The sequence below is a fragment of the Stegastes partitus genome, unplaced genomic scaffold, assembly GCF_000690725.1.
Source record: "Stegastes partitus isolate 25-593 unplaced genomic scaffold, Stegastes_partitus-1.0.2 Scaffold81, whole genome shotgun sequence".
NCBI classification, from domain to species: domain Eukaryota; kingdom Metazoa; phylum Chordata; class Actinopteri; family Pomacentridae; genus Stegastes; species Stegastes partitus.
Genome location: NW_007577812.1, coordinates 447171 through 474034, shown reverse-complemented (window position 1 = coordinate 474034; position 26864 = coordinate 447171). Strand labels below are relative to the sequence as shown.

The following is a 26864-nucleotide window of genomic DNA, read 5'->3' as shown; positions in this document are numbered from 1 at the left end:
AGGCTGCGTCTCGAGGGAAACAACCTGCAGCAAACACAGAGGAGGAGCACAGCAACGCACAAAAAAATGACTCGATGTCGCTTCAGGAAATTCTCTGCATTCATCAAAAATTAAAATATACTCTGAGTCCATCTTTGGTCTGCTGTGAGTCTATTCTAAGCACAGCCCATCCCTGGGTTAATAGAGAGTCTCTGGGCGGGAATGAGAGGACATGATGATCAACAGTTGGCACAGTCAGGCTGATCCCAGCAGGCAGTGCTGTTGTGGCATAGCTGGGGTGAGAGCATGCCCAGCACCTGGCTGGTGTCCTGAGGGGAGCTGGCAGATGGTACTGACGCTAGGGTGTGCATCCTCCTATACCGAGCACGTCTAAGCCTTCCTCCCCGGGAAAAAGAGTCGTGAAAGAAGGAGGGTGTCTGCAGGTGAGGAAAGCAGGCGGTGCCAAACAGGTCGACACAGGGACACCGGTGGACGGGGCAGGAGACAGGCTACAGGGTCACAATATGCCCCAGGCAGACAGATGTTTCAGCTCATTATTTTTAAAGCTGGTTAGAAAGCTGGTCAGCTTGCTTTGCTGAACAACTGAATTATTTATGTTTGCCATGTCTGTATCTTTCTCTAACCTGTCTATAACCTTCTTTCAATACTTCCTGCCTCTGTGTTGTTATGTACACAGACGTGGCCAACAGTGTACATACTTTTAAAAAAAAGACACATTTTTCTGTCTGAAAAAGATTCAAACTTTTTAACATTTGTTGCTTTTCATTTTTTGATGTAACATTAAATAATGCAATTTATGAAAATGTTACACACAAAAATACTACCTAATATTTTGTATCACACCCTTTTGAGGCTGCAGTCTACTTTTTGCAGCTCCTTAGTGAGACTTCTACACCCTCCTGTGAGTTTTAGCTCTTTTCAAAGATGTTCAGTTGGATTGAGATCAGAACTTTTCTTCTCATCCATTCTTGGCTGCTTTTAGAAGTATGTTTTGGGTCATTATCCTGTTGGAGGATCTATGACCTGCACAGATTTAAAACACTTGGTGCAAGATGTAGCAAATTAGTCACACAACATAACTGAGGGAGCTTTCTTCATGCTTCACAGTGGGGATGATGTTTTTTGTTTTCTTTTATGAACAAGGAGCTGATGTTGTCAAAAAGCTATAATTTAGTTTAATCTGTTCAAAGGATATACTTCAAATGCATTGTGACTTATCAGCATGCAATTTAGCCAACTCCGCTCTTTTTGAAATATTACAATAATCCACTTGTGTATCACCGTGTCTAAGTGGTATCAACAATGTTGTTCAGACCGTTTTCAAAGGCCTTTGCAGAGTTCAGCTCTTTTCTCAGCTTCTTTGTTTTCATCCACGGTAAACCACACAAACAACCAGGTAAGCGTGATGAAAGAGTTTTTGATTTCAATATTTTCAGGAAGAATGGAACATTGATTCAAAGACACTTTCGGCTTCATCTGTAGATGCAGCTCACGCCGAACACTGCAGTCTGCCTCGGTGCATTTATACGTTCTGCCAGGCTGAGCACTGTTTAGAAACACACAGAGACTGCCAAGAGTGTCATTTACACATCGCCTGATGAGCGTTTCTCCATGGGGACCTTTGAGCTTAAAATGTCATTGGCTGAGGCTCCTCAGAGCGCACACAAAGGTCACCAGTGACACTGAGTCCAGAGCGCCTTATTGATTCCCAATCTACCACCATTATGCCTGGCAATTACAGACGCACCTGAAATTTTAATCATGAAAATGAATTCAGAGGAAGGATGTATCCGGAATTGTAATGTGGCACCAACACATGTATAATTCAGTCTAAGGTCACGGATTCCTCTGTGAGTTGGTGAGCATTTGAGCATTTCTCACAAAAAATGCTGTTGGTATTTAATGTTAAAGTCAATAATACAAACACAAATGTCAAAACAGTTTGATTAAAGACATATTTTAAGGCAATTTGGAATAAACTGTCAGTAAGTGGCTACATCTATAATGACTATAACAACCTGGTGGCACACACTGTACGTTTTTTATTGGTTGTGATATAAAGATGTTTGTTTCTGTGATTTGTCACTAGGAAGCAGCCTGATTAAAAAAGACTGAGCAAACACAGCTCTGATAACAAACAGAAGTAAAAGCTTAGCTCAAAGCAGAGGATAAATGACAACGTTAATAGTCGTATGAGTTTCCAGTATTTACCAGATACAATAATGTAATACAATAATGTTGGCTTTACCTCAGAAAAATCGAATCATTCAGTCAGCCTCAGACCACTGATGCAGCAAATCAGCTACTATTATTCCATTGCTACTATACTTATTTACTATACACATTAGTTATTTAAAAATGAAGACGTTTTCATATACAAACAAGGAAAAACAGAGCTATGTGGCTATATGGAGAGGGCAAGTGTGTAAGAAGTGGCCTGATGCCTGCCCGAGCACAGATGGTTGCAGAGCAGGATGTACCAACCTGTACTTTTGCCCACATGCTCGTGCACACGTACACACTCACACACACATACATACATCCATAATGATCACATATGCATGGATGCATGTGTAAATATTGCCCTCATACATATGCACCCCCACACTGGTGCCGACTGACCAAGTCAAGAGCTCATTATATGGCACAGGAAGATAGTCAGACGGGTCATTTATAAAAGGTGGCCCTTTCTTTTTCTTTTACAGATCAGGAGTCAAAACCAAACATGCACTTAATTCTACAGTCAAAACAATTTCTTTTCCTTTTTAACGCTAGTGCAAGACACGCAGACATGTCGATCAAAGGCTGACTGTGGTTCACAGAGACATCCAAGGCCAAGCAGGATAATTAGTGCACTGGAACGATCAATACGCCTCACGTGGGGGGTTGGATGCAGAGGAAAAAAGCAATCTAAGGAAGAGTTGGGAGGGAAGTGCAAGGAAAAGCAAAATCTAAACAGGCGGCATACATTACAAAGTGAGAGATTTACATCAGTGGGAGGGATTCCACTCACTGTGTGCACTGAGGACATACTGGGTGCAGGATGCCCACTTTTTGGATCTATATGAAACCCACTAATATTCATTATTTATACTCCAAACAGAGCGGTACACAATGTATTGATTACTGACAAAAGCTATTGAGATATTCTCAATGAGCGAGTGGTAAAGATTCAAGACAAATGGCCTGGCATAAAGACAGGAAGACAGATAGATAGGTAGATGAACGAAGGCGAGAGTTCACTCTCATCGATCGGTAGAGGAAGAGCAGAGGTGCCTCGGGGGATGTGAAGCCTTTTTAGCACTATGTGAAGAGAGAGGGATGACATGTTTCCTCTTTGAGGTGTTGAGTATGTGAGAGAGGCTTGTGTCACTGTGGCCAGGATGGAAAAATGCATGAAAAGAGAGAATGTGTCCATGGCGCTCTGTGGCGTGACAGACGGTGATAGCGAGCAGCAAACAGAGCTCTCTGAGAGAGGAGAGGAAGACATGCCGGCTCTCCAGACTCCAGTTCCCCGCCATGACTCTGGGACAGCAGCCATGCCCTGCCCCTCCTCACTCAGCTACAGCCGTCAAGAGAAACACAGAGCTTTTGATTTGGTCTGGAGGCTTTTGGAAACATCATCCTGCCGTCTTTCTGGAAGTATTTCAGGGGGAAACCCAATTAAAATAGGTCAAAAAGAGCACCAGAAGCATACCTGAAGTCAGCCCTGTGCAGCGAGGTGTGGAAGGTGGAAGCAGGAGGATCGAAAATGTATTTCGGTCACCTTCAGTCTTGCTGCTTGTGAGGTGGAAAACCATCTTTTCCAACCAGATGATGCTTAAAAACATATCCCAACATTATTTCTAAGCAACATGTCATTGTTGATGAACACATTTCTGTCTTTTTCAATCAAAAACATATTTTTTAACACAAAAACAGTTAAGCTGTCAGCATCCTGAATCTGCCATTTATGTTACTTTGAATGATGGAAACATGGCTTCTGTGGAAATAAGAGAATTGCTCTCCATTTTCCAGAATAATATGAATGTGTAATGGCTACCCCCACTCACAATAGGCATAAATGAAAACATGATGTGGGTGTCGACGGCCATCCCTGCTGCAGATTAAGGTTCTGACACTCTGCTAGGAATTCCATTTGAGCGAACAAAATAAATAAAACATTGAGTTGCGCCGTTTGCACCTCAGCAACAGCTTTACTATTATTAGAAGACCGGTAGGTGCAGGAGAGACAGAAATGGAAAAGCCTCTGTCGGTCCAGACTCGTACGCATAAATGTGTCTCAAAACAACATTGTGATGTCAACGGCCTACAAAGGACTCGTCAGTAACTACAAGTATTATCAGACAGACAGAAAAAAGAAACTAAACAGCAAAATAATATTGAATGTCTACTACAGATCAATTAAAATAAAATCTCCACCATATTTTGAGAACTCTCTAGGAATCATAGTATGAGCCTTAAAGGAAAAGTTTAGCATATAAGAAAATATACTGGCTTTCTTGCAAAGAGTTGGGAGTTAGGAGGACTGATACCATTCACAAATCTGTTCACGAAATCTGAAGCCACCTGCCCGCAAACCTGCTTTAGCTTAGCATAAACTACTAGCCTGGCTCTTCCAAAGGTAATAAAATCCACCTATAACACTCTAAACTTCATTAATTAGCATTTCACATTTTGGTTGTTTAGTCTATACAAAAAAAAGTTAGTATAAGAACATGCTGTGGTCACACTGGGGTTATGTGTCGGACTACGTCTTAAGTGCAGTCATTAAAAACGAAGCTAAACTAAGCTAGGATAAAATAAGCTAAGATAACACATACAAACACACTTGTCCAGAAGGAAATTCTTTTGCCAGATATTGCTCCGAAAACAAAACTACATAACGTGACAAATTCAGTGCCTAGTAGAAAAAATCTAAGTACGATGCTGACAATAAAGGTAAGTAGCTAAAATAGGACTAGGAAAGGTAACAACAAAAACCAGCAATGACACTAACAGTAGATATTCCAGGGTTATATCTGAAGACTTGTCTATTACATTATTACACTTATAGGCTGCTATTTCTTTTTACTTTTTAGTGTTTAAATGTATTAACTGCGTTGGCCTAAAAGTCTTACAATGCAGTAAAAAAAAAAAAGTGTCCCTTGTATGAACGCTATGCAAACAATACGACAATTTGTGCCACAAAGTTCCCATTTTACGACTCTACCGCTCTCAGTGGTGACGCAAAAAAGTGTCTGAAATCCTAATTTTTCACTAAACTATTGAGTGTTAATAAATAACAAATAAAGACTGGTTGCCATCCGTCAGCACTGCTCCCAGTCAAAACAGGGGCCGTCACATCATTGTTTCCCTTCATCTCCATTCATTAAGCTCAGCTAAAGTCATATTTAGTAGAGACATGACAGCTCAATCAGTGTCAACAGTACCAATCTTCTAAAGGAACTTTTGGCCAAAAAGCAAATAATCCTTTTTCCCAAAATGCCCAAATACGTCTATAAAACCATGAGCACAAATACCTCAGTATTAAAGATCAACCTTGGTGACAAAGCATCACCTCACCAGAAGCTTAATGATGATGGCAGGTCCTGTCACAACATATTCAAGCTCATTTGCGTCACAAATTGCAGCTGTAAGCCATGTGTTTCCCACATGATGCAGGACTGCTGTCCATTGTCTTTCCTAATTGCAGTCGGTGCCCTGAGGTGCATTAGCGTGTTGCAGGATGTGCCCATGCTGGAGAGCATTTGCCCTCTCTGCAAGAAGCAGCCGGCCTCGCCCACCAGCTGCACAATACAGCCCGAGCATATTGATTATACTGCTCATGGAGGCAGAATAAGAGGAGGGGGATATTTTTTTGCTGCCTGACCTGCTTGAGTGGTAGTTATGGACAAAATGGGCCACGGCGGGTAGAAGACCTGCTGTAGAGGGGGTCTTTTCCACGGCCTGCAGGGTCACCTAAAAGCAAGACTGATTTATTATGCTGAAGAGGAAACGGAGGGAGGCAGACAGCATAAAAACCACAAATCCCTCACACTGCCTAATCTGCAAACATCGCACATCTCTGCTGGTCAGTTTAAGTTATGCAGCATCACATGCCAACATTTAAACCCATGCTATGCAATACCACCTGCCGGGCAGAAGATCAATGGAATGATTCAGGCAAAATCAAATTCTCACTTTGCTTGATTGAGTTACCGTCTTTTAAATTCTCGCTTGCACGGAGATGTGAAAAGGAAAACTGAGATGAGGTATCTTATCAGATATTCCAAGATCTAATTAAAGCAAAATGATTTGCCGACATTATAATTGCTCGAATCCAGAGCCCGTAAACCCCTCCTCGCTTCTCCCTGGATATTCATCACCGCCAGACGACTTAATCCATTTATCTACTAAATAGAGGGAAAGTGGGGATGTTCATAAATATATGAAATAGTTCATGTAGGAAGGGGAAAGGTGTGTTCACGTCAAACCCAGTGAAGGAGAGGTGAGGATCATGTGAAAGGACATCGACTTCCTGATGAGAAAATACCTCAGCTGGCTCAGAGTGATAAAAAGGAGACGACAGGCACAATGTGGCACTTGGGCACAGCAATATAACTGCCACAGTGGGGCAGTAGTCCATTAAACTACAGTATAACCCAGTGCAGGAGAATGAGATCTCCTCTGCAGCAGCGTTCACTGCATCATTCACCTGGCAGGAAATAGTGTCGACTGCAAGGATAAGGCTAACAGATGTCTTAGGGGCATTAAAAAAAACAGGACTTCACAAACAGTGATTAAGGCTCAGAGCTCTCAGGAGGGCCCTCCATTAATAACGCCGCGCAAATCAATGTTTATGACCGTCATAAAAAACTGAAAACTAGAAAGCCCCCGAAGCTCGACTCATCCATAAAATCTGTTCTTTACACACCAGATTCAGTCGGATTCAGACTGATTTAACCTGAAACCCGCCAGTTTTCCTTGTTTCTGCTTAAACGGATCCCGTTTATTGGTGAGCACCTCAGGTGAAAAAAAGATGAGATGTGAATATTACTGCCTTGAGTCAGTGATTTAATATAGGCTTCATTAAGATATTCACAATGACAGCTGGAAGCAGAATATAGAAGAGGTCAAAGGTAAAGTAGTGAGTAAAGATGCTTCTTGATAATTAGCTTTTTGCCAGGCGGTTTGTCTGGATATTATAGTTCAGTCTGCATCATGTGATGGCACATGCCACTATGAAATTAAACTGTCTACGTGTATTTGGTTAAAATAAATTACAAAAACAAAACAAAATGTCATCCAGGATCAAAACAACACTAGAAGTAAAATGAGTTCTGACCACAACAAAAACATGATGAACCTCAAAGCCATTTAACCCTTCAACGTATTACTGCAGCACTTCATCTTTACTTTGCTTTTAATAGTGGCACAGCGAGATATTTATTTTTTATCCTACAGAAGCACATTTGCTAACCTTCACCAAGAAAACTTACTTGACTGCATATATAAACAAAGCAAATATGTTTAGAAAATTAGGAAATGAAAGACATTTTAGTTTAAACAAAGGGCAGGGAGCCATGTTTTTTTTATGCAAATGACTTTAGTCTCATACTTGTGATCTTTTTAAATTGAGGACATTCCATATATATTCCAAAAAACTTTCTTTTAACGGGTAATTTTGAGAGAATTTTTAACTCAGTCAGAAAAAAATAATGACTAAGTTAAGTTCACAATCTACACAACGTATACTACACTGCGAAAAAAGTTTTTAAAAATGTAAAAAAAAAAACAAAAACAAAATGGCAAAAATACTCTACTGGCCATCTCAAAAAATACAGTAATTTTACATAATTAAAATAAATGTTCTAGCCTGAATGTTACATGATATTATGTGTATTTTTTGGGGGGGATGTTTAATGTTTAATGAGAGATATTTGCATGTGTAAAAAGGAAATATGTGTGGAAACAAATGAGTGAAATAATCCCAAAAAAGCTTCATTAAAAAAGCTTTTTTAAAAATTAAAGGTTTTTAATGTTACCTTAATTAGAAGTGTAAAGTTAAAGTCTATTTCTGTCATTCTAATAATATTTTCCTGTATTTTAAACATATTGAAGAAGAAAAAAAACAGTAAAATAAAAAAGGAAAATTAAAATGTTTTTTTTTTTTTACAGTGTATCTTTGTTTTGTTTCTATGAAGTACTTTCTATAATATTGTTAATAATACATTAAATCCTCCAGTAATATGTTTATAGACAATATCTAGATATTTAAAAACCATTATTAAGTACAATTTTTGTTTTAACACAAGCACAGGGGCTGGATATTTGAAGAAAAGGCAACAGAGAATGTAATGGGATACGCATAGTTACACAAGAAAGGGTAAAGAAAGCATGGATTATTCATGTCTATTCCCACAGTGCAAACAGCTCCTTTTTGATGGATTGTGCCCGGGGCGCTCCTCTCTGCTCAATACCAACAGTCCCAGGCAGCCCTGCCTCATCCTGCACTACACAGCCGGGATGATGAGCTCCCCCAGAATCACAGACAGGGCCAGCGGCTCTCGTCTCCTCGCTACATTCAGACATAATGATGGTGTGTGGTCTGAGGTGAACCTAAATTTAAACCGGAGTATCAGGAGGAGGGTAGTAGAGCAGAGAGGTAGCGGGGGGAGACAAGTGCTGATGGCGTTTGACTGAAGCGGAGGAGGTAACAGGGATGGAGCGTAGTGGTCTGACAAACCAATCAGCTGACAGGTGCAGGGAGCTGATGGAAGGTAAACACTGTGACCTTCAGCACAGAGCGGTAAGCAGCGCTGCACTACATGCTTCTGCACCGGTTTGTTACTGGAGAAAGAAACTTTGGAGTGTCTCCCTGTGTGGATAGGTGGATTTACCTGGCTCGCCTCCAAATGTTAGGCGGAAAAGGCTTCAGGGGCGCATCTAGAATGTGAAGCTCACACTGTCAGCCACACTGAATACCGTCACTGAGGGAATACAGTATGGTTTAGTGGTATCATTTTGCAGATTTTTTTGTGTATTTGCACGCTGTTAGTCTGTACCTTGTTGTTTATCTAAATAACAGAGCATTATTTATTGCCTTTTTAATGCCATATAAGGAAATATATCAAGTGAATACATGGAGATTATTAAAAGAAATAACAGAATTTAATAATAATATAGTGAATACATAAAGACATAGCTGTGTTTAAAAGTAGCTCCTCTGACTCCTGCCTTCAGTGATGCGTTCAGTCTGCAGCCCTGAAATAGCTTTCCCTCTACATGAGCTCTGAACTGAGGGTGAACCTGAGGTTTTTTTTTTTCCCATTTATCAGAGGCCTTTCTGTAGACGGCATGAATCTTTGCCAAATTTCTCCTGGCAGCGGATTTAAAAGACACTGAATATAAAGAAATCCAACACGATGTGGGTCAAATCTCAATAACAAATGTTGCCTGAAGCCATCAACAGCCCAGACAGCAAACTGATAGCGAGGACTGTCTGGCTCGCTGATGAGACACCGAGTAATCCTGAGATTTCACACTTTCAACACATTCCACGGCACCTCCGAGCATTCAGCAGGTGGAAATGGATGGCGGGCGAACTTGTTTAACGGTCAACTAACCATTCAAAATACCTTAGCAACAGTTAGAATCCTTCATGCTGCGGTACCGATCGCCAACCCGTGACTTTGCCGTCCTCCAATGAGCTCGCTTCGCCGCAGAGAGGAGGAGGCAAATAAAGCAGGGACTCGAACAAAGGGAAGGGGTTTCAGACACGCTGCGCTGCCTCTGTTCGACCATCAGTATTCCCTCCACATCCACCGTCATCACTCTCCAACGCTCATTGAGAGCACCTTGTAACCTCCTGTGTAATTATTGTGTCACTTAACAAGCACAAACCATGCCCAACGAATGAGCGGACCCGTGCTCGACAATCAGCATCAGCAGCCGGGTCTTCTCCTGACCTGGTGGGCAGATCAATGCAAAGCAGTTTATCTACATAGATGTACATTTTCCTGCCAACATTTAGTAAAATTTGGACAGTTGCTGGTCTGGCATGAGCCCACGTTTTTTTTCCCTCAGTGGCAGAGAGACTTCAGAGACACATGCAGATCAATACGTTTTTTTCCTCTCTTGATGTTAGAGTTCAGTCAGTGCTTGAAAGGTTAGCAGCACCAGTGAAGCAGTAATGACATTTTGTGAAGCATGCGACATCTCCTGAAGACAAATTTGCATCATCACGCTTTAACAGAACTCTGTCTTTCATTTGGAGTGTGGGTGAAAATGAAAAAAAAGACTCCACAAAACACATCGAAAGCATCAGAGGCGTCACATTCACACCTAAACACGGACAAGCAAACGCGCATAAACTGGCCAAACCTCTAAAAACAGCTTCCTAATATTACGAATGAGCGCCCGGCTATGATCCCAATCAACTGTTACGTCTCGTATCAGCTAAATATTAACAGCACGACCAACATGCAGCGATGCCAACGACGTTACGCACAGAGCTCTGCATTTGAAACGGCTTAACAAATATTTGACCATAAATACTCAGAGACCACTCCTCCCTGGTTGCTTATGCACCACAATCAACTGCCAGAGAATATTTAGCATGCCACATACATACTGATATTCAGTTCAACAAGTTGGTTAAAACTTGACCCAGACAGATCATGTTCTCTGTATTGTAATGCACAATCTAAAGCCAAGCCCACACAGCATTACCCAATATCTTTATCCTATTTGGTGGTGTTGTACTCTTTGGCTGCTCACGCTCCCTGCAGGCCTGCAGCTCCAGGAACTCAACAGAGAGGGTCTCTATGTGGGCCGGCGGGTGCAGCAGGTCACATCCTGACTTCTCCGCCCACAGGATCCATCCGCTGCACTTTTGCTGTAAATGCCGAGATGCAAACATATGCTGAGAAGACAACATTCAGTGGGAGTGTTTTATTGAAATGGTGCCAGGAAGTTGTCCCGAAGAACTCTTTATTTCTTCAAACCGCGAATTACACAACTGAGATTCAAGATTTGATGTTTTACTGGAAATGTTCTGTACGTCAGGGTTAAACAGCGGGTTTTTGGTCAGCTGTTTTACGTTTCCAGAGGAAGCAGATGGTCAAATGGTCTTTTCCACTGAAGTTACACTGTTGTCTTTCACAAGGCGTTGCAAAACACACTTCTACAGAAATGAGAGCTCAAAATGCCTGGCTAATCACATGAACAGCCCTCCATGCTCCTGAAACCTTTGAACAGGCTAAAAAAAAAAAAAAATGCTCCCTCTCCCTTCAGAGGCCTAATCCCTCTTAGTGAGGACGTAAGAAACGTGCCACCTGCTTCCAGTCATACAGCTCGAGGCCTGACTGGCCTTGTGACACCACGCTGGCCTTAATCTCATGAACAAATGCATAGCTTCAGATGCCACTGCTGGATCCGGACTCACCACTGCACACATATCTCTATCACATTGCTAACTCATGCTCTCTCGAATTAGTTTACAGAAAGGGATTAAAGGACCCAACATGTCAATGAGAAACTGACAGAAAAGTATTGTGAGAGGGGGAAACAAAACACCTTAAATAACTGATTAAACTGTCAAACCTTGTCTCTGAAATGAAGCCAGACTGTCCTGCTTTCATACACAGAACTCATGTGCTCTGATCAGCAACAACAAAGACTCCAAATTGCATTCGTTTTGATCTCATGAAATGCGGCATCTCCAGAGAGATGTGGTGACAATTTACCAACACGGCTGCGATTAAACCTTTTCCCCGACACACGATTTCTATCCTACAACAAACTAGCGAGAACAAACATGCAGAGGCACCTGAGTTATGCCACATGAACCGGCTTCTGTCTGTGTCAGAGGTGAAATAACGTCACAAATCTGAGGTTAAGCGCATATAAACCTTTTAGAAGGATGCATGTAAAGAGAGAGTTTCTCACATTTTCCACTGAGCTCGTGTCACTGCTCTCAGTCCAGAGGGTGACAGAAATGTGACATGTATGAAGATGCATTTTGCATGAAGCGTCAAACTCGGCTGAACCGTACGTGACATGTGTAATTCTCGGCAGCATAAAACTTGCATACATTCAACAGTGTTTAATAGTGAATGAGATTTAAAATCTATTTTGAATTTGTGCTTAAAAGAGCACAGCGCTGTCATCTTCCACAAACTGCCTACACAGTATATTCAGGATCAAATCAGACCAGATTGGAGTTGGAAGAAAAAGTAGCGCAGTGGTGTTTAGATGCTTCTCTGTATTAAAGCTGCCTTTAATTTGTTGTTGCAGTATCCCACTCAGGATAACATGGGCTGTTTAAACAAGGATGGAGATGTCAGGCTGCATTAGCATCCAGACAGACGCTGCACCCAGAGGATCCTGCAGCGCAGAGAAAATCAGTCATTAAATTTGCAGCCGTTCTGCAGAGCTCTGCATATGGGACGAGGGGCGGCGTTGGATGGCCACGGACGCTTTCACCGGTGAAGGTTCATATGTCCGATTCACAGATCAAGAGTCAGACGCAACACACAACAGAAAGACTGAGGATGGTTTGTGTAAAGTTTAGTCACTGAAAAATGTGCACCGTTCTTTTATCTTTTGTGAATTGTGAAAATGGTAGCGTAAGATTTTTGAGGAGGAGGGTTGTGAAAAAGCCCATTCAATATTTACAGTATTGTTTTAATAGCAGCAAAGAACTGTGCTAAATATATATATTTGCCTGTAGCTCCTACAAAGTCATGTATTAATAGTTTCTTGTAATTAAAAATGAAAGTTAGGTGTAATATTATGATGTTTTAGAATGTGTTTATATTAAAATTCCAACATGAATTTTTGCCAGTCTATGGTTTTTGTTGTTTTTTTAAAATTGATTTTCATTCAAAAAAAAACAACAAAAAATTAACTTCTGTATAAAAGCATATACAACAACAACTAATGCATTAGATAGAGAGAAGACTTTAAGTGAATTTCCATTGTAAGGCCTTTTCCTCTCCAAAAAAACAAAACCACTATCTTCTTTCAGTCCCACTATAAAGAGAAGTGAAAAATGTCAAACCAGAGGACGACAAATTGCACGTTGCAGTTTATGAACCTATTCAACTTTTATTGTCGTGTCAGCCATTATTGTGAGGAGCAGCGGCGCTCTGCCTTTTGTCTTTTTGACTGCTGTCGTGATATTTGCCACTCTTTCTGGCAGATTTTCTCGCCTAAACATTGACTTTATTTACAGCGCTTTGTTCATCTATTGTAAACAAAGGATTTTTGTTGTTTCTCATTTCAAGTGCCCTTCCCCCAGCTACCTTTTGTCTCTGAAAGCCCTGGTTTGTTGTTAGAAGCCTTCAATTGGAGCCCGGCTGGCCTGCCCCCTCTCCTGCCTCAAAGCCGGTTGTAGATGAAAAATTTATGACTGTATGCCTATTTCATTTGAAGTGCTGCTGTTCTTCTGATGCTGCCCCCACTGATGGCGACTGCGTCTGCCGTCTTCATTCGACCGGCTCTTTTCCTCACAGCGGGAGTGCAAATCAGGGAGAGAGGGTGGGATTGTCCGTGGTTTTACACTCTTTCACTGGTAGTCACTAATCAAGAACATATTTTTCTTGCCTGCAGGCAATTAACACACATTGATTGACTGCTTTTAACAGCCACTGGGCCGGCACACCTCTGTCATAGTGCAGAAATGTGTTGTCGTATTTTTCGAGTTCTTTGTCTTATTCTTACATAAGGACATTTTTGTATTTATCATTGATGCTTTTATTAATCCCTGAAAAGCTCTGTGATTTTACTTCTAATATTTTTAGGGTCGTGGACACTTGCTGGATGCCCGAGGCTCCATAAAAATGATTAAATTGAAGAAAAATGTCACTCTAGAATAGATAATATCCATTTTCTCCACATTGCAATGGTACCCTGACTAATAATGAGACCATGATTTGTACCAAAGAGTCCATTTACTTATTACAGTTTGAACTAATTTCTAGTTAAATCTTTAATTCTTTACAAAAAAAAGATTTGAAAAAGGGGAACAAAGATGTTGGAATTGAAGTTAGGCTTCTTTTCCAGTAATTATCAAGTGTCATGTGAGAAAAAGTGCAACAAAGATAGCAATATATAGATACAAATCAAAACAAAGTAAAAGTATTTTTTGTAGAAATGCACATATTTTTGGATTCTTTAGCTTTAAAAAAAAAAAAAAAAAAAAAAGTCCTCTGATTTACTTCTTGCTTTTTGACAATTCCCAGCTATCACATGTTGAGTATTGTATATTCTTCAAGCATGTATATCATGTGAGGCCTTAGATATAATAGTCACAGTATTGCAAATGGCTGTGAAGCATGTGTTTAATTTAGCCAGGGAAGATTTAATCACCACACACAGTTACAACGACAACCTCTGTGCCAGAACTGAACATGTGGGCGTCTTTTCCCAAAACCTCTCCATCCCCTCAGATCCTCAGTGACCTGAAAAAAATGTTTTCACACATCCCTTTGAACGGTTGTGAAATCCCACAAGTGGAGGAAATGATAATACAATATGCTAAGGAGGGAATAAGTAACACCTTGTATAGTGATTGTGGCATTTTCATTCACAACCACACGAGCGAAACAAGAGTCATCCTCTCACGCGCAGTTTAGCCAATTTGCAAAATCTTTTCAAAATAGTAAAAGAGTGGTACTCCTCAGCGGGATGAGAAGACAATGAAATGTTACTTTTAAAATGAAACCACATGCTGCATGAAGAAAATATTCGTAAATTCAGATTTGACTTAACATTAGACTAAATTCTTGTGTTCAAAGACCTTGGCAAAATCGGCTCTCATGCATCAAGTCACACTGGTTCCTAAGCAACAGGTAATTTCACAACACACACTGCCGTACGTGCAGCAGCAGCTTTTCATAGCAGGGTTTCAAGCCAATTTAAAGTCACATCAGATGGCAACCTTGAGCTACACAATACTGTTCAAAGCTCTGGTCAAAGCTGAGGAGGGGGGGGAACGTCACACTTGTCACCGGAATAATTAGTTGAGCACAATGAAGCAGCATTCGTCTTCAGCAGCGATGTCTTCTTCAGCGCCGCATGAATCAACATTCCCCCGCGCAACCTGCGGTTTCCAGGCACAGGATCAGGTTGCTGACTTTAGATAAGATGAAAACCGACCCATCGCAGAGTGGCTTCCTAGAGGATCCCTTAACAAAAATATTCAGCCAAAATCTCAAGTGAGACAAAGTGATAATTCTAAGAGATGTGGTTACATATGTGGAGGATTTTTTAGATGCGTTTAAACTAACCAGCCATTAAATCTGAAATCATGTAGAATGTAGAATAAGTCTTGTGATAGGCTATAATTTGCATTTTCAGAACAAATCCAGAACAAAACTATCAATCATTTGATTCCAGTAACAAGTATTTCTATGCAGATAAAGGTTGAATCCTTTCACCTCTGCTGTTTTCCATTAACACTGAATCTGTCCTTTATTTTAAACAGAACCCTCATATAAATTCCTACTATTGTAAATGCTGATTAGTGCTTTAAATCTGCAAAAATCTATTATTTCCACGTGTTTGATTTATTTATTTTTTTTGCTATAGACTACAATGTTCAGTGGTTTTTACAAAAATAACCAAAGCATCTTAAAAAAATCTTTTTAATGCTTTTTTTTTAGGATCTTTGCCCTAAGTGCAACAAAATGAGACATTATGCAAAGTGAACTGACATCATGGTCTTTTTGTGTATTTTGTTGACTGTACTGAACGGTAGGAAAGTGTTACGTGCATCTCAGCTGTTTACCATAAACAGTGACATTGTTCAGCCACGTTTCTCAACATTTTATCAGTCAGAACTCACAAAAAAAAAAAAAAATCTATTTTCTGAAAAGGATAGACCTTACAAGGACAGTTTTTAAAAACAAAAAACAAGCCAATCAATACATACCAAGAAACAGACAGATGACCTCATTCAGACGTCTTTCATAAGAAATACTTTCTCACAGCTTCAAAAAGTTGATATTTTGGGGATAAAGGAAGCGTTTCATAGAAACCTGCTTTATATAATATAAAGCACATTGTTCAGCCATCTAAATCCAACACTAAAAATGTATCTGGAAAAACCAGGATATGTGTTTATTTTGGGTTTGAGATCCACGAAAAAAAAAAAAAAGAAAAGCTCTGTGCTGCTGCTGACCGACAACAACCCATCACTAGCTCAGTCTCACGGGACTCCAGACGAGTCAATAATTCAGAGCAGGGAGAAAAATTTTATAAGGAGGCAGGAAGATAGTGGACAGAAAAGAAAAAAAACAGCAGCAAAGAGTAGATATGGGGGAGTGTGGAGGCTAACTCCTGTTTGTCTGCTTCTGACCCACAGCAATAACATGTCAGCGGAGGCTTTCAGGGATTCTACCTGTCAATCAGCCAGACACTCAGAACAAGGGAGCAGTCAATATGGAATACAGGGAAAGAACCATTTTCCCTCCATTTTCTGTGTCTGGGGTGTTATCAGAGAAATACGTGTTATGCGAGATAACATGCGAGGGAGCACAGGTATAAACTGCAGTGCGAACAATAGAGCCATGAAGCATTGATCAGTGTCGGGAGCAGAGATGCAAATCACTGCAGAGAATATTTGCATGAGCTGTAGTTAGCAGCTAATGACAGCGTGAGGGATGATGTGTGATATTAAACCGGCCAGTAGCCTGAGTACAAATGACCGGAACAAATGATAAAGATGATGAACGACGAATCCAAATTCAACACGTGTTTGTACAAAGGATCAGTTGAAGCAAAAAACAAAAGAAAAAAAACCATCTGAGAGCAGTAAGAGCAAGATAAATTTGTATTATTTTTAAGGATGAAACACATTCATTATATTAAGACTCTTAATCTCAGAGATTCAGTAGAATCACAAAACCAATCCCTTACAGCTCACATTTCACAACTCAGTTTGATAATTTATAAAATCTGATACCACAGCGTAGACGAATCAAAGTCAGAACAAAGCTGGATCTCTGCAGCAGACGAAGCTTTTTCTTTCTTCCCTCCCCCTATCTTTTTCTTTTTTACATTAAAGCAAACAGCCAAAGGCATATAATGTCTAAATGTTGCTGCCTGCTAAATGAAAGGAGGAGTCTTACAGCGCTGTGCAGCTCTGCTTTATACCTGCTGGGAATTTTTGCCTCTGGAGAGCAGATCTTTTGTCAGGATCAGGGGAAAAATAATGACGCTTTGTAGAGTTTCCTTTTCTGCTGTGTGCATATAAAATGGAAAACAAACTGAGAAATGAAAAAAAAAAAAAACATAAAGCAGCTTTGAAAATTACAACAATCACTTCTTCTTCCTAAACTTTCAACCTTTCTTTTCCTGCACCTGTAGCCTCCGCCGCACACAAATTATTCTCATGTTTAAAGTCATCCAGTGTTATACTTGGCTACAACAACACTTCTGAATTGGCTGTACCTTCAGGGTCTGTTAGGCAAACTGGCCCTGAAGTGCTGCTATCCTTCCCCCCCCTCCATACATCACCTCCCATCTACTCACTGGGGCACGTACATGCAAATGACAATCTGTTGCCGTACTAATTAAGGTCTAGGTCACGTGAAAGAGAGCAGTGTGACTCCATCAGCTCAAGGAGGGGTTTTTATGATCCAATCACACGCTGAGTATCCCACTGAGGAAGGTAGGGTCTGTGATGTTATGAGAAGTGTTTCAGAAATCATCTTTGAAGAAGCATTGCAATGAAAGAGAAAAAAAAAAAGTGACAAACCAGAAGCGACGTGATGCTTTCTGCCCTGCCTGTACCATGCCCACAGGGGCTTCCTCACTGGCTTATCGTCAACCCCTTCCGGGAAACATGACTCAGTTCCAAGTGGCAGTCATCCGGGGAATCGATACCATGATGTCACTGTGACAGCAGGTGGATTTCAAAAGCAATACTGATAATACATCAGGGGAAATCGTAAGAGCAAATGCAGTAACATAATACTGGGCAGATGGTCCTAAAAAACTCCATTACTTCATGACTGCAATATGTCTAAATTCAATTGTGCATTTTATAGGCTGAGCTGCAGACATAACATCACATAATGCAAACAGCAGAAAACAAAGACCAAAATGTTGCTTTGACAATCAGTCCTGCCTGTAAGAATCACCACCCTCCTTTTTTTTAAACCAAATCCTGAATCTGAAAAATCTAACAGTTAAATCAAGGATCACACCAGTCCTTCACTTCACTAGCTTTTTCTGTCAGTCTATGTTTACCAAAACCTTATTTATGGCTCCTGGCATTCCTCCTTTAGTGTCTTTGTTCACTCTGTGACATGTGGAGAGCAGTCCTTTGCCAGCAGAGTCAAGCACGAGTCATCTTTGCAGGGGGAACATGCTGTGAGATGGCACCACCACGCTCTCGGGGGGATTTACCGGCAGCTTCAGAAAACACACCAGATTCCCGCTCGTCCGGCCATTTGTACTGAAGTGACTTTTACAAATCGTCTCGCTGACCACTCCCCTGTCTTCAAAGCAACCACTGCAATCCATTAACAGCGACGGGAGTGATATCAGAGGAGAAATCTCACTTTACTCATCACATAAAGCTTTTGTACGATAAAAGGAGGTCAGGAGGTGAGAAATATATTGAAACTCTTTCAAATTGTAAAAAGGCTTTTTACTGCAACACTACCTTTATATTGGTGCTCGAAGAACAACCATTTAAGCAACTCATTGCAGGTTCAAACCCTTCCACTGACAGGAGGTAAAGCCCTACGCTGTTCAGAAACCTTCTATTCTATGTTACAATAACTTTTAATATAAAAAGGTAAACAGATCTAATTGCTTTTGTGCCCAATGGAAGCAACATGATCCTCAATATTGATCCTCTGCAGCTACAGCAGGGCACTCTCAGGCTTCATAACAAATGCTGTTGTAGGAATTTCATGCAGTTTCACTCATATTGCAAGAAAAGAAATCCTCCGATGGTGATGAAACTGGTAGAATATGGTTGTATTTAGATTTACTTTGTCAAAAAATATTGAGAATTAACACAAAACAACCTGTAATTTCAGTCAAATTCATGCTATGGAACTTTGGTAAAAGCTGACAGAGTCCAACCTGTGTGTTCATACAGTCACCATCATAACGCCTCCAAAGCCAACATGCAGCTTGAGAAATATCCCAACATAGCAGAAATTTCTCTTTGTGCCTTTTGCACATAGCAGGATATTCCCCACAGCTGTTGATAGCCGAGACAAGCTCTTGATTCAGCCTCATTCCAGCAGAGACGTGTGAAAGTCAAGCATCTCTGAACACACAGTGAGACGCGTCTGCAGCTTCAGACTATGAATACATTATTCATCAGAAAAATCTAACGCTTTACAGGCCAGGAGGCGTCCTCTCTTATGAAAAGTGGTCAAGCTCAGTCCCTGTGGCACAAATGCCGCCCTACTGAAAGGCAGAATATTCAGATATTAGCTTTATAAACCCTGCGAAATAAGAACCACTTTAGTGACGGCAAAACATTTGATACTTTGCATTTTTAAAATCAAATATTACTTTAAATGTTCCTGAACAAAAGGCTCGGTGGTTTCCCATTTCCATTTCTGCTACACATATACAATCAGAGACCATCTAAAAGCTATTTTTATATGCAGCGGATACAAGACAACAACACACATCTCTGGACTGAGTGCAATCGCCCACACGTACATTACAAAACCCTGTGCGCTCAGAGAATCAGACCTTCTCTGCCCTCAATTAGCTCTTTTGGGAGCACTTGGCAAACCTCAAATTTTGATGGCAATTATGTTAGGCATGCTGGGGTGGATTTTTCATTTCACAATTAAAAACTCTGAGATGTGAGAAATGCAAATCCCCAATCAGACGGTGTTGCCTTAGTGGGAAATCCATATTTATAATAGTTTTCTCTGATAAACTGTGTGGGGGAGCATTTCTGTTAAAGCAGAAAAAAAACAATTTTCTTGTCATTATGGAGACATTTTGTTGTGTTTTTTTTTTCTGATTTGAAAAGGGAAGTTTCAATGGCTAAAGTGTAGTTTATTGACCTTTTACACACATACTTACATAATGAAATCACTCTCAAACCACAAAGTACAAGATAAAACAACAAACAAAGGAAATCCTGCTTGTGATTCCAGGAAAAAAAAAAATTAAAGGTCGTGAAAACATATCAGTTGGACTGAACTTTCTCCCTTCCAGGCACGAGATAAGACATCTCAAATTCAACAACAAACCAATAACCCACTGCACACATGACCCACATCAGCAAAGCCTTTAAATTTATGCATACACGGACCACCCAAACAACACACACATGATGACAAACTAGAGGCCACGGCAAGGACATCATCTATCACACTGACACGCACAACACCCCAACTAAAACAGACATCAACACACACACACACTGAGAGAATCCTTTCTCTATATGTTCAGTGTTTTATCTATTAGCTCCACTGAAGAGAACACACACACTGAGTTTATTAGGTAAAGCATTGTCATACATTTTCCTTTGCAAAGCTTAAATTGTCCAAGAACTTAAACGATAATTTGCTTGTTATATAACTAGGCAATATTTCCGTTTGCACACACGAGAAGAGCTAGTAAAGGTGTACCTAATAAACCAACAATCACACTGGTTATGATGTCTAGGATGTATTTAAACGTCAAGTGTAAGCTGGCATTTAAGATAAACAGATCATGAAACTCTAATCAAATTCTTGAGTGTGTTTTCCAAGGTGTTCACCAAACGGTTATATAAAGAGGATTATTACACGGACGCGACCCCGTCTCCCTTCTATAAATTCGAGGTGTTTGTCAGGCAATCGCAGCAGGAACGTGACAGACTGAGCGCTGCACGCCAGCGTCTGCGGCGGCAAAGTGATCACGACCACTTTAATAACTATCAGGAAGATTTGTACTTGTCACGGGCTCCTTAGATAGAACGTCCCATTCTCAGCGCTCATAAACGGGGAAATAAATCTTTCACTCCCGGCCTACCGCAATAACAGTGATATATCAAAACAGAAACGACCTGTGTGACTGAAATTGATTTTTCGGCTGTTTGGGTTCAACATGAGATGTCAGAATGTGATATGGAAGCTCACCTACCACAAAGCATTATTAAAACCCAGTGCATAGCTGGAAAGTGCTTTAGATCAACTCTTCAGATGAAAACTGTTGTCACCTCTGGTAAAGCATTTTGTTGATAAATTAATCTACACATTGTGAGTCATTGATGGAAACTAAAATAACCAAAAAGAACAAAATCAAGTGAATTCATTTTGATTAGATTTCAGGGTTCGGGTGTCAGACTCGGTTGGATTTTAGACACTATCACAGTTTAGCTCGGAGTCCCGTTTTGTTTTCTTTGTATCACCTCTTCCACCCACCAGATGTCCACCCAGTTCCCCAATCAGCTCCTGAGTAGGGAACTAGCTGTCTGGTTTTAATCTGAATTTGTACCTTCTGCTTTCCCGACATCCCACTGTGACAAAATACTTATCGTAATTACTTCTTGTATCATTAGTGACACATGTATTGCTCAACCACTGCAGAAAATTGCTCTGTCAGTTGTTTTATTTGCGCCATCCTGCAATTTTTAATAGTATTACACAACACTAAGAATTTTGCAAATACAAAGGCAAACATCACGACTCACTTGTTATTACTTAGCAGGTGATTTTTAACATAGACAATGTTTTTATGTCGGCACCTGCAATGGGAGGTAATATAATGTTTTTGTGCGAAGTGTGGAGTTTGCAGGACTACCTGTTGCTTTGACAGTTTTTAGCCCACAGACTGTATATGAAAGATCGACGCTAAAGGTCTAAAATGTGACGCCAACACTAAAATACTTTAACATGCATTTTTTCAAATGGCCAGCAGGGGGCAGGAACTCCTCTGGTTGCAAAAAGAAGTCAAATAATACAGAAGTCTATGAGAAAATTATCAAACTTCACCCTTGATTTATTACCTCAGTAAACATTTTCCTCATGAGTTTATGGTCTCAATCGCTAATTTTAAGTCACCTTCAACAGAGCATGATGTTTATTTTCCTGTGGTTCCATTTAGAGGATATGTTTTAGGCTGTGGCTACATTGTGACTGACAAGTCGTTCCATCCAAACAGCCAAATTCAAGGCTTTATAACAGTAGTCCACTGACTAATAGGTGACCTAATGGTGGCTATGTCCATCTTTTATCTATAGTCTATGTCTCACCATTGGTCATCAAATCAGATCCCACAGCTGAAACATGGCTAATGCTAACTAGACTGTCTGCTTCTTTATATCGTGGAAAAAACAGTGCAGAGCGTGGGAGAGCTGCTGCTGAATCAGAAGTTGTTAAACAACAAAAGAAAGAAAGAAAAAAAGTAGAACTGAAAGCAGCAATGGATGTATTAAGAGGGTATCATTACCTTTGCTGTCATTTTGCCCCAGTGGCCACTTGCAGTATTGCAACGCAAAAGAATCCTCTTCAACCTAACGCTGCCAATCAAAGAAACAGGACGCCTGAAACTGCAAATGAGATCAATATCACTTTTTGTGTTGAGAATTTTGTGAAACCAGTTAGTGTTTATATGTTTAAAACTCCATCAAAGGCTTGAGAATGAAATGTCATGTGTGTGCTGTCATTTGAATGTAAAGTTAACGGTGTAGGAACATGCAGGTGAGGTCCGCAGGAGTATTACTGATCAGTTCTTATGACATATCCCAGAAATCAGTGGCACTATCAGCAAGCTATGCTAACTAGCTTCCAATAACAAAAAGTGTTAGCTAGATATCATGGCTTGGCAGCTTTATGAGTGGAAAATAGTTTTTAATGATGGGCCCTATAAAATTTTAACACTTGTGAAAGGCTGAATGTGTCTAATCTCAACAGTACATAAGCAATGTGATGTGGGTTTGTAAAAATAAAAGAAAATCAGCTTTTGCAGATTAGGCTACCATGCACTCCAGTCAGTTGTGCAAACGCCTGAGGCATTACCATTATTGTGACAATTGTTTTGTATTTTATTTACTGTGCATTATACATTTTAAAATGGAGAAGCTCTACAGTTTCTCCTTTGGCCATAAATTATTAGTTATTTTACTTCTTAACTGCATAAACCAGTCAACTCTTCTCATGTTATTGAAATGTAGAACGTATACAGTATGAACACTGCACGTGGATCCATCTCGTTCCAGCCAGGTGCCCAAGTGTAAATTATTAATCAAACATTATGATGTAAAGCTGTGTGAACTGAGCCAAATGTAAGGTGTCTGGGGGTAAAGTGGGAGGGGATGCGCTGGAATATGCTTGCACTGACTTCATTTTTCTGAAATTTACAATTGGCCAACCCAACTCAGCCTCATTGCAGCTGTCAACAGAGATAAGCAGTTCTTTCATGTCCGCTCAAATGTACGTTTTTCCACCTCGAACATGCACAAATCCAATTATGTTCTAATTGAGTGTTACAAGGCTCATTGATTGTGACAGAGGCAGCGCAGCAGACTGAGCGGGAGAAAAATATCCCCAGTAATTAGCCGCCTGCACCCAGGAGGCCTTCAGGAGCCATGATTTAATATAGAGGCAATATTTCTCACTATTACTCGATTTGAATTGACTTTGCCAACAATGAAATGTTAATATTTACAGAGCATAAAACAAAGATTGAAGAAAAGTCGAATTCAAGCATGCGCTGTGTTAGACTTTCTAATTCACTGATATCAGCCTTTGTGTTTTGGAACAGCTGTCATTGCAGTTTGCTGACTCTGTTGTGTCTTTTCCTAAAGAAAAACTGGAGTCAGCGAGTTAATAATTAAGATGGCAGGTTTTGAACATGATGTGATCCTTTGCTTTCAAGAATTGTTCTGAGTTAGTGTTCAAGTTTAATAAAAATAGGCTGAATTACTGGGAAACGCCAGTAAAAGGAGGACGTGCTCACTTACTTGTATGGAAAGGTCACAAGAAGGTCATGTTATCCTGGTGTGTAACGAACACGTCTGGACTCTTCAGGAAGCATAAAAAGTTCACAATTAAGATTTCAGCATGAGGAAGACAGACTCCAGAAGAATAACAGTTGTGTGAGCCTTGGACTCAATTGAGGGGATGAGCATTGTTATTCCTTGGTTTGGAAAAAATGGAAGGTGAGATTTGTCTCTGGTGTTGTTGTAGCCCCAGAACTGGTGTTTGAATAGAGCCTAAATCGTCTCCCCGAGGAGTCAACATGCACTCTTCTCCAAAAAACAAAACAGATTTGGTGATGCACTTTACAAATGGTTTGGCTTTATGAAGAGACATACACCAGCTGCCCTCAGTGCATCACAAGAAAACACAGTACACCATAGGTTTAACATCAGCCTCTTTTTCAGGAGCCTCAGACAAACATAGCTTTGATCTTCATGTGAACTTCATGAAATTAATTATGAAGTAACAAATGAAAGCCCTGCTGTACACACTGACAACTAGTATATGTCCTTTAACTCACACTTAAAACAAGGCCTTCACTCATGTGTGCAATATCATCAAAATAAAGAACATCCTGTCTCAGATTGATGCCAAAAAACTACTCCATGCATTTCTTACTTGTAGCCTGGCCAATTGTAATTCCTTATTATCAGGATGTCCCAATAACCTCCAGTTGATCTAAAATGCTGCAGTCAGAGCACTTCCAGCCAGAGAGATCCTGTTTCTCCCATATTAGCCTCACTTCACTGGCTCCCTGTAAAATCCAGAATTCAATTTAGAATCCTTCTCCTAATGTATAAAGCTCTTGATGACCAAGTTCCATCATATCTTAAAATACCTTATTGTGTCATATTATCCCAACAGAACATTTCTCTCTCTCAGACTGCAGGTTTACTTCAGGAATCAGCTCCCAGTTTGGGTTCAGTAGGCAGACACCTTCTCTACTTTTAAGATTAGGCTTAAAACTTTCCTTTTGAATAAAGCTTACTGTCAGGGCTGGCTCAGATGGTCCTGAGCCATCTCTTAGTTATGCTGCTATAGGCCCAGGCTGCTGGGAGACTTCTCATGATGCACTGAACTGCTCTGCTCTACATTTATATGTCACTACTGTATGTAAACAACTTTGTCTCTTATCTTCCATAATTTGTTTTTTCTGCAGGTATGTCTGGCTACAGAACTACTTGTTTCTGATCTGCAGTCACTCGCCTCACCAACCTCCTCAGTGCTTTTTTGTTTGCTTATTAATGTTTGAAACGCTGCTGTTTTTTTCTCTCTCTCCCCAACTGGTTGAGGCAGATCCTCCCTGGGCCTGGTTCTGCCACAGATTTCTTCCTGTTAAGGACGTGTTTTTCTTCCCCAAGCTTGCTCAAAGGGAATCTTTGGGTTTGTTGGGTATAATTTAGTTAGGTCTTATTCGATGGAGCACCTTTAGATGACTTGTGCTGCACTGTATGAATTAAATTGAGCTAAATTGGTCTCCACAGTGCTTCCAGAACCAGTCTGAAGGACGCTTCGATCCCCAGGTTATTGATGGACTTCACATCTGCTCAACCGCATTCCCAACCATCGACTCTCTGTGGCTGGAACTCCTCTGCGCTGTGACGAAACTATAAAATTCCTACCCAGCTTTACAAAACATGTTGATGCAACTGACGCAGGAATAACTCCCTCTTTGGCCTAAAATGTCAACAGACCATAAAACCCCAGCAGGTTGTCACAAAGGTCACCGAGTATACATAACATAAAAACACAGCTTAAACAATGAAACAAACAATATCTTAGGATAAATTCATTTCAACTAAAAGGCGCACCCACAAGACAACAGTTTTAACATTGTTTGCTTGTGACTGTATTTTAGATTCCAACATATGACTTGAACTTGACCACACTAGTCACCTAATCACACAGTCACCTCTATATGTTTCACAACAGCGGTTTGCATGCAGTTTGCATGCAGCAGCACTTTTATGATGCTTCCACCACAGTCAGATAGAGACAGTTCAAAGTCCCACCTTAGCACTGAAAGAAGTGACTAGAAAAAGGAAAAAGTTGCTCCAGAGATGGTTTTTGTTGTTTATGCAATAAATGAACTTCTCCACTTCTCTGCTGTGAAAAGTCATGAAGACTCAGTCATGTGAAGCCCTTCAAACTAAAAGACAAACAGCAGATTAACACAAGGTAAGATATTAATTCTAAATTGAGTTTGAGTGGACTAGCCTGGGCTCGTCTGGAGTGATGTTTTTGGGGGGGAAATTAGGAGCCAGATATAGTCAGATGATGCCCAAAGTCCACCTTATTGCTAGATGTATAAATGAGTGTGTGATGAGGTGAGCCGTCAGTCTCTCCACGCCTACCTGCACCTCCACATGTGCTCGGTAAGTACTCGAACGCACCGGAGTTTAGAAAAGCGTTGATATAAAATACACAACAAACAGCCACCTGCAGCGAACCTTTACAAGTCAGTGTTTCCATTGAGAGGCGCACGTCAATGATCGTACAAAGCACAATAAAAAGGCAGATTTAAATCGTCATGGAAAAGTTACTGGAAAGTCCGTCGCACATGCGGAACAGCGGGGGCTCAGGTGATTGAGTTACCTGTTGAGGCTGGAAGCGTCTTTGTTCAGAGGACCAAGCTCCACTTCAAAGGCATGAAATTTGTCCGTGATGTCTGTTTGAAACCGAATCCAGCCTGGTTCCTGCAGCTGAGCTCCACAGACAGCAGACAGGCTGCTCAGCTGTGAGATGATGTGGCTGCTTTGATGCTCTGCATCGTTTTAAACGGTGGAAAGTGAAAACAGATGGAGGTAATTAATCTGACTCCCTGATTGATCATATTATGGACATCACAAATAATTATCAAAACCGTCTTCTCCAAATGGACATCTTCAGCTGCACTCATGGTCATGGAGGGCTCAGACGAAT

At 40.6% G+C, this 26864-nt stretch overlaps 1 protein-coding gene across 1 annotated transcript in view; it reads right to left on the bottom strand.

Annotated features, from left to right (window-relative positions):
• The window catches only part of ccdc33 (coiled-coil domain containing 33), a 40352-nt gene extending 17879 nt beyond the window's left edge, over positions 1-22473 (bottom strand). The window contains exon 1 of the mRNA XM_008276851.1: positions 22411-22473. Within this exon, the coding sequence (XP_008275073.1) occupies positions 22411-22422 (12 nt within the window). The 5' untranslated portion in view covers positions 22423-22473. The remainder of the gene's footprint in view (positions 1-22410) is intronic.
• Between the last annotated feature and the right edge of the window lie 4391 nt (positions 22474-26864).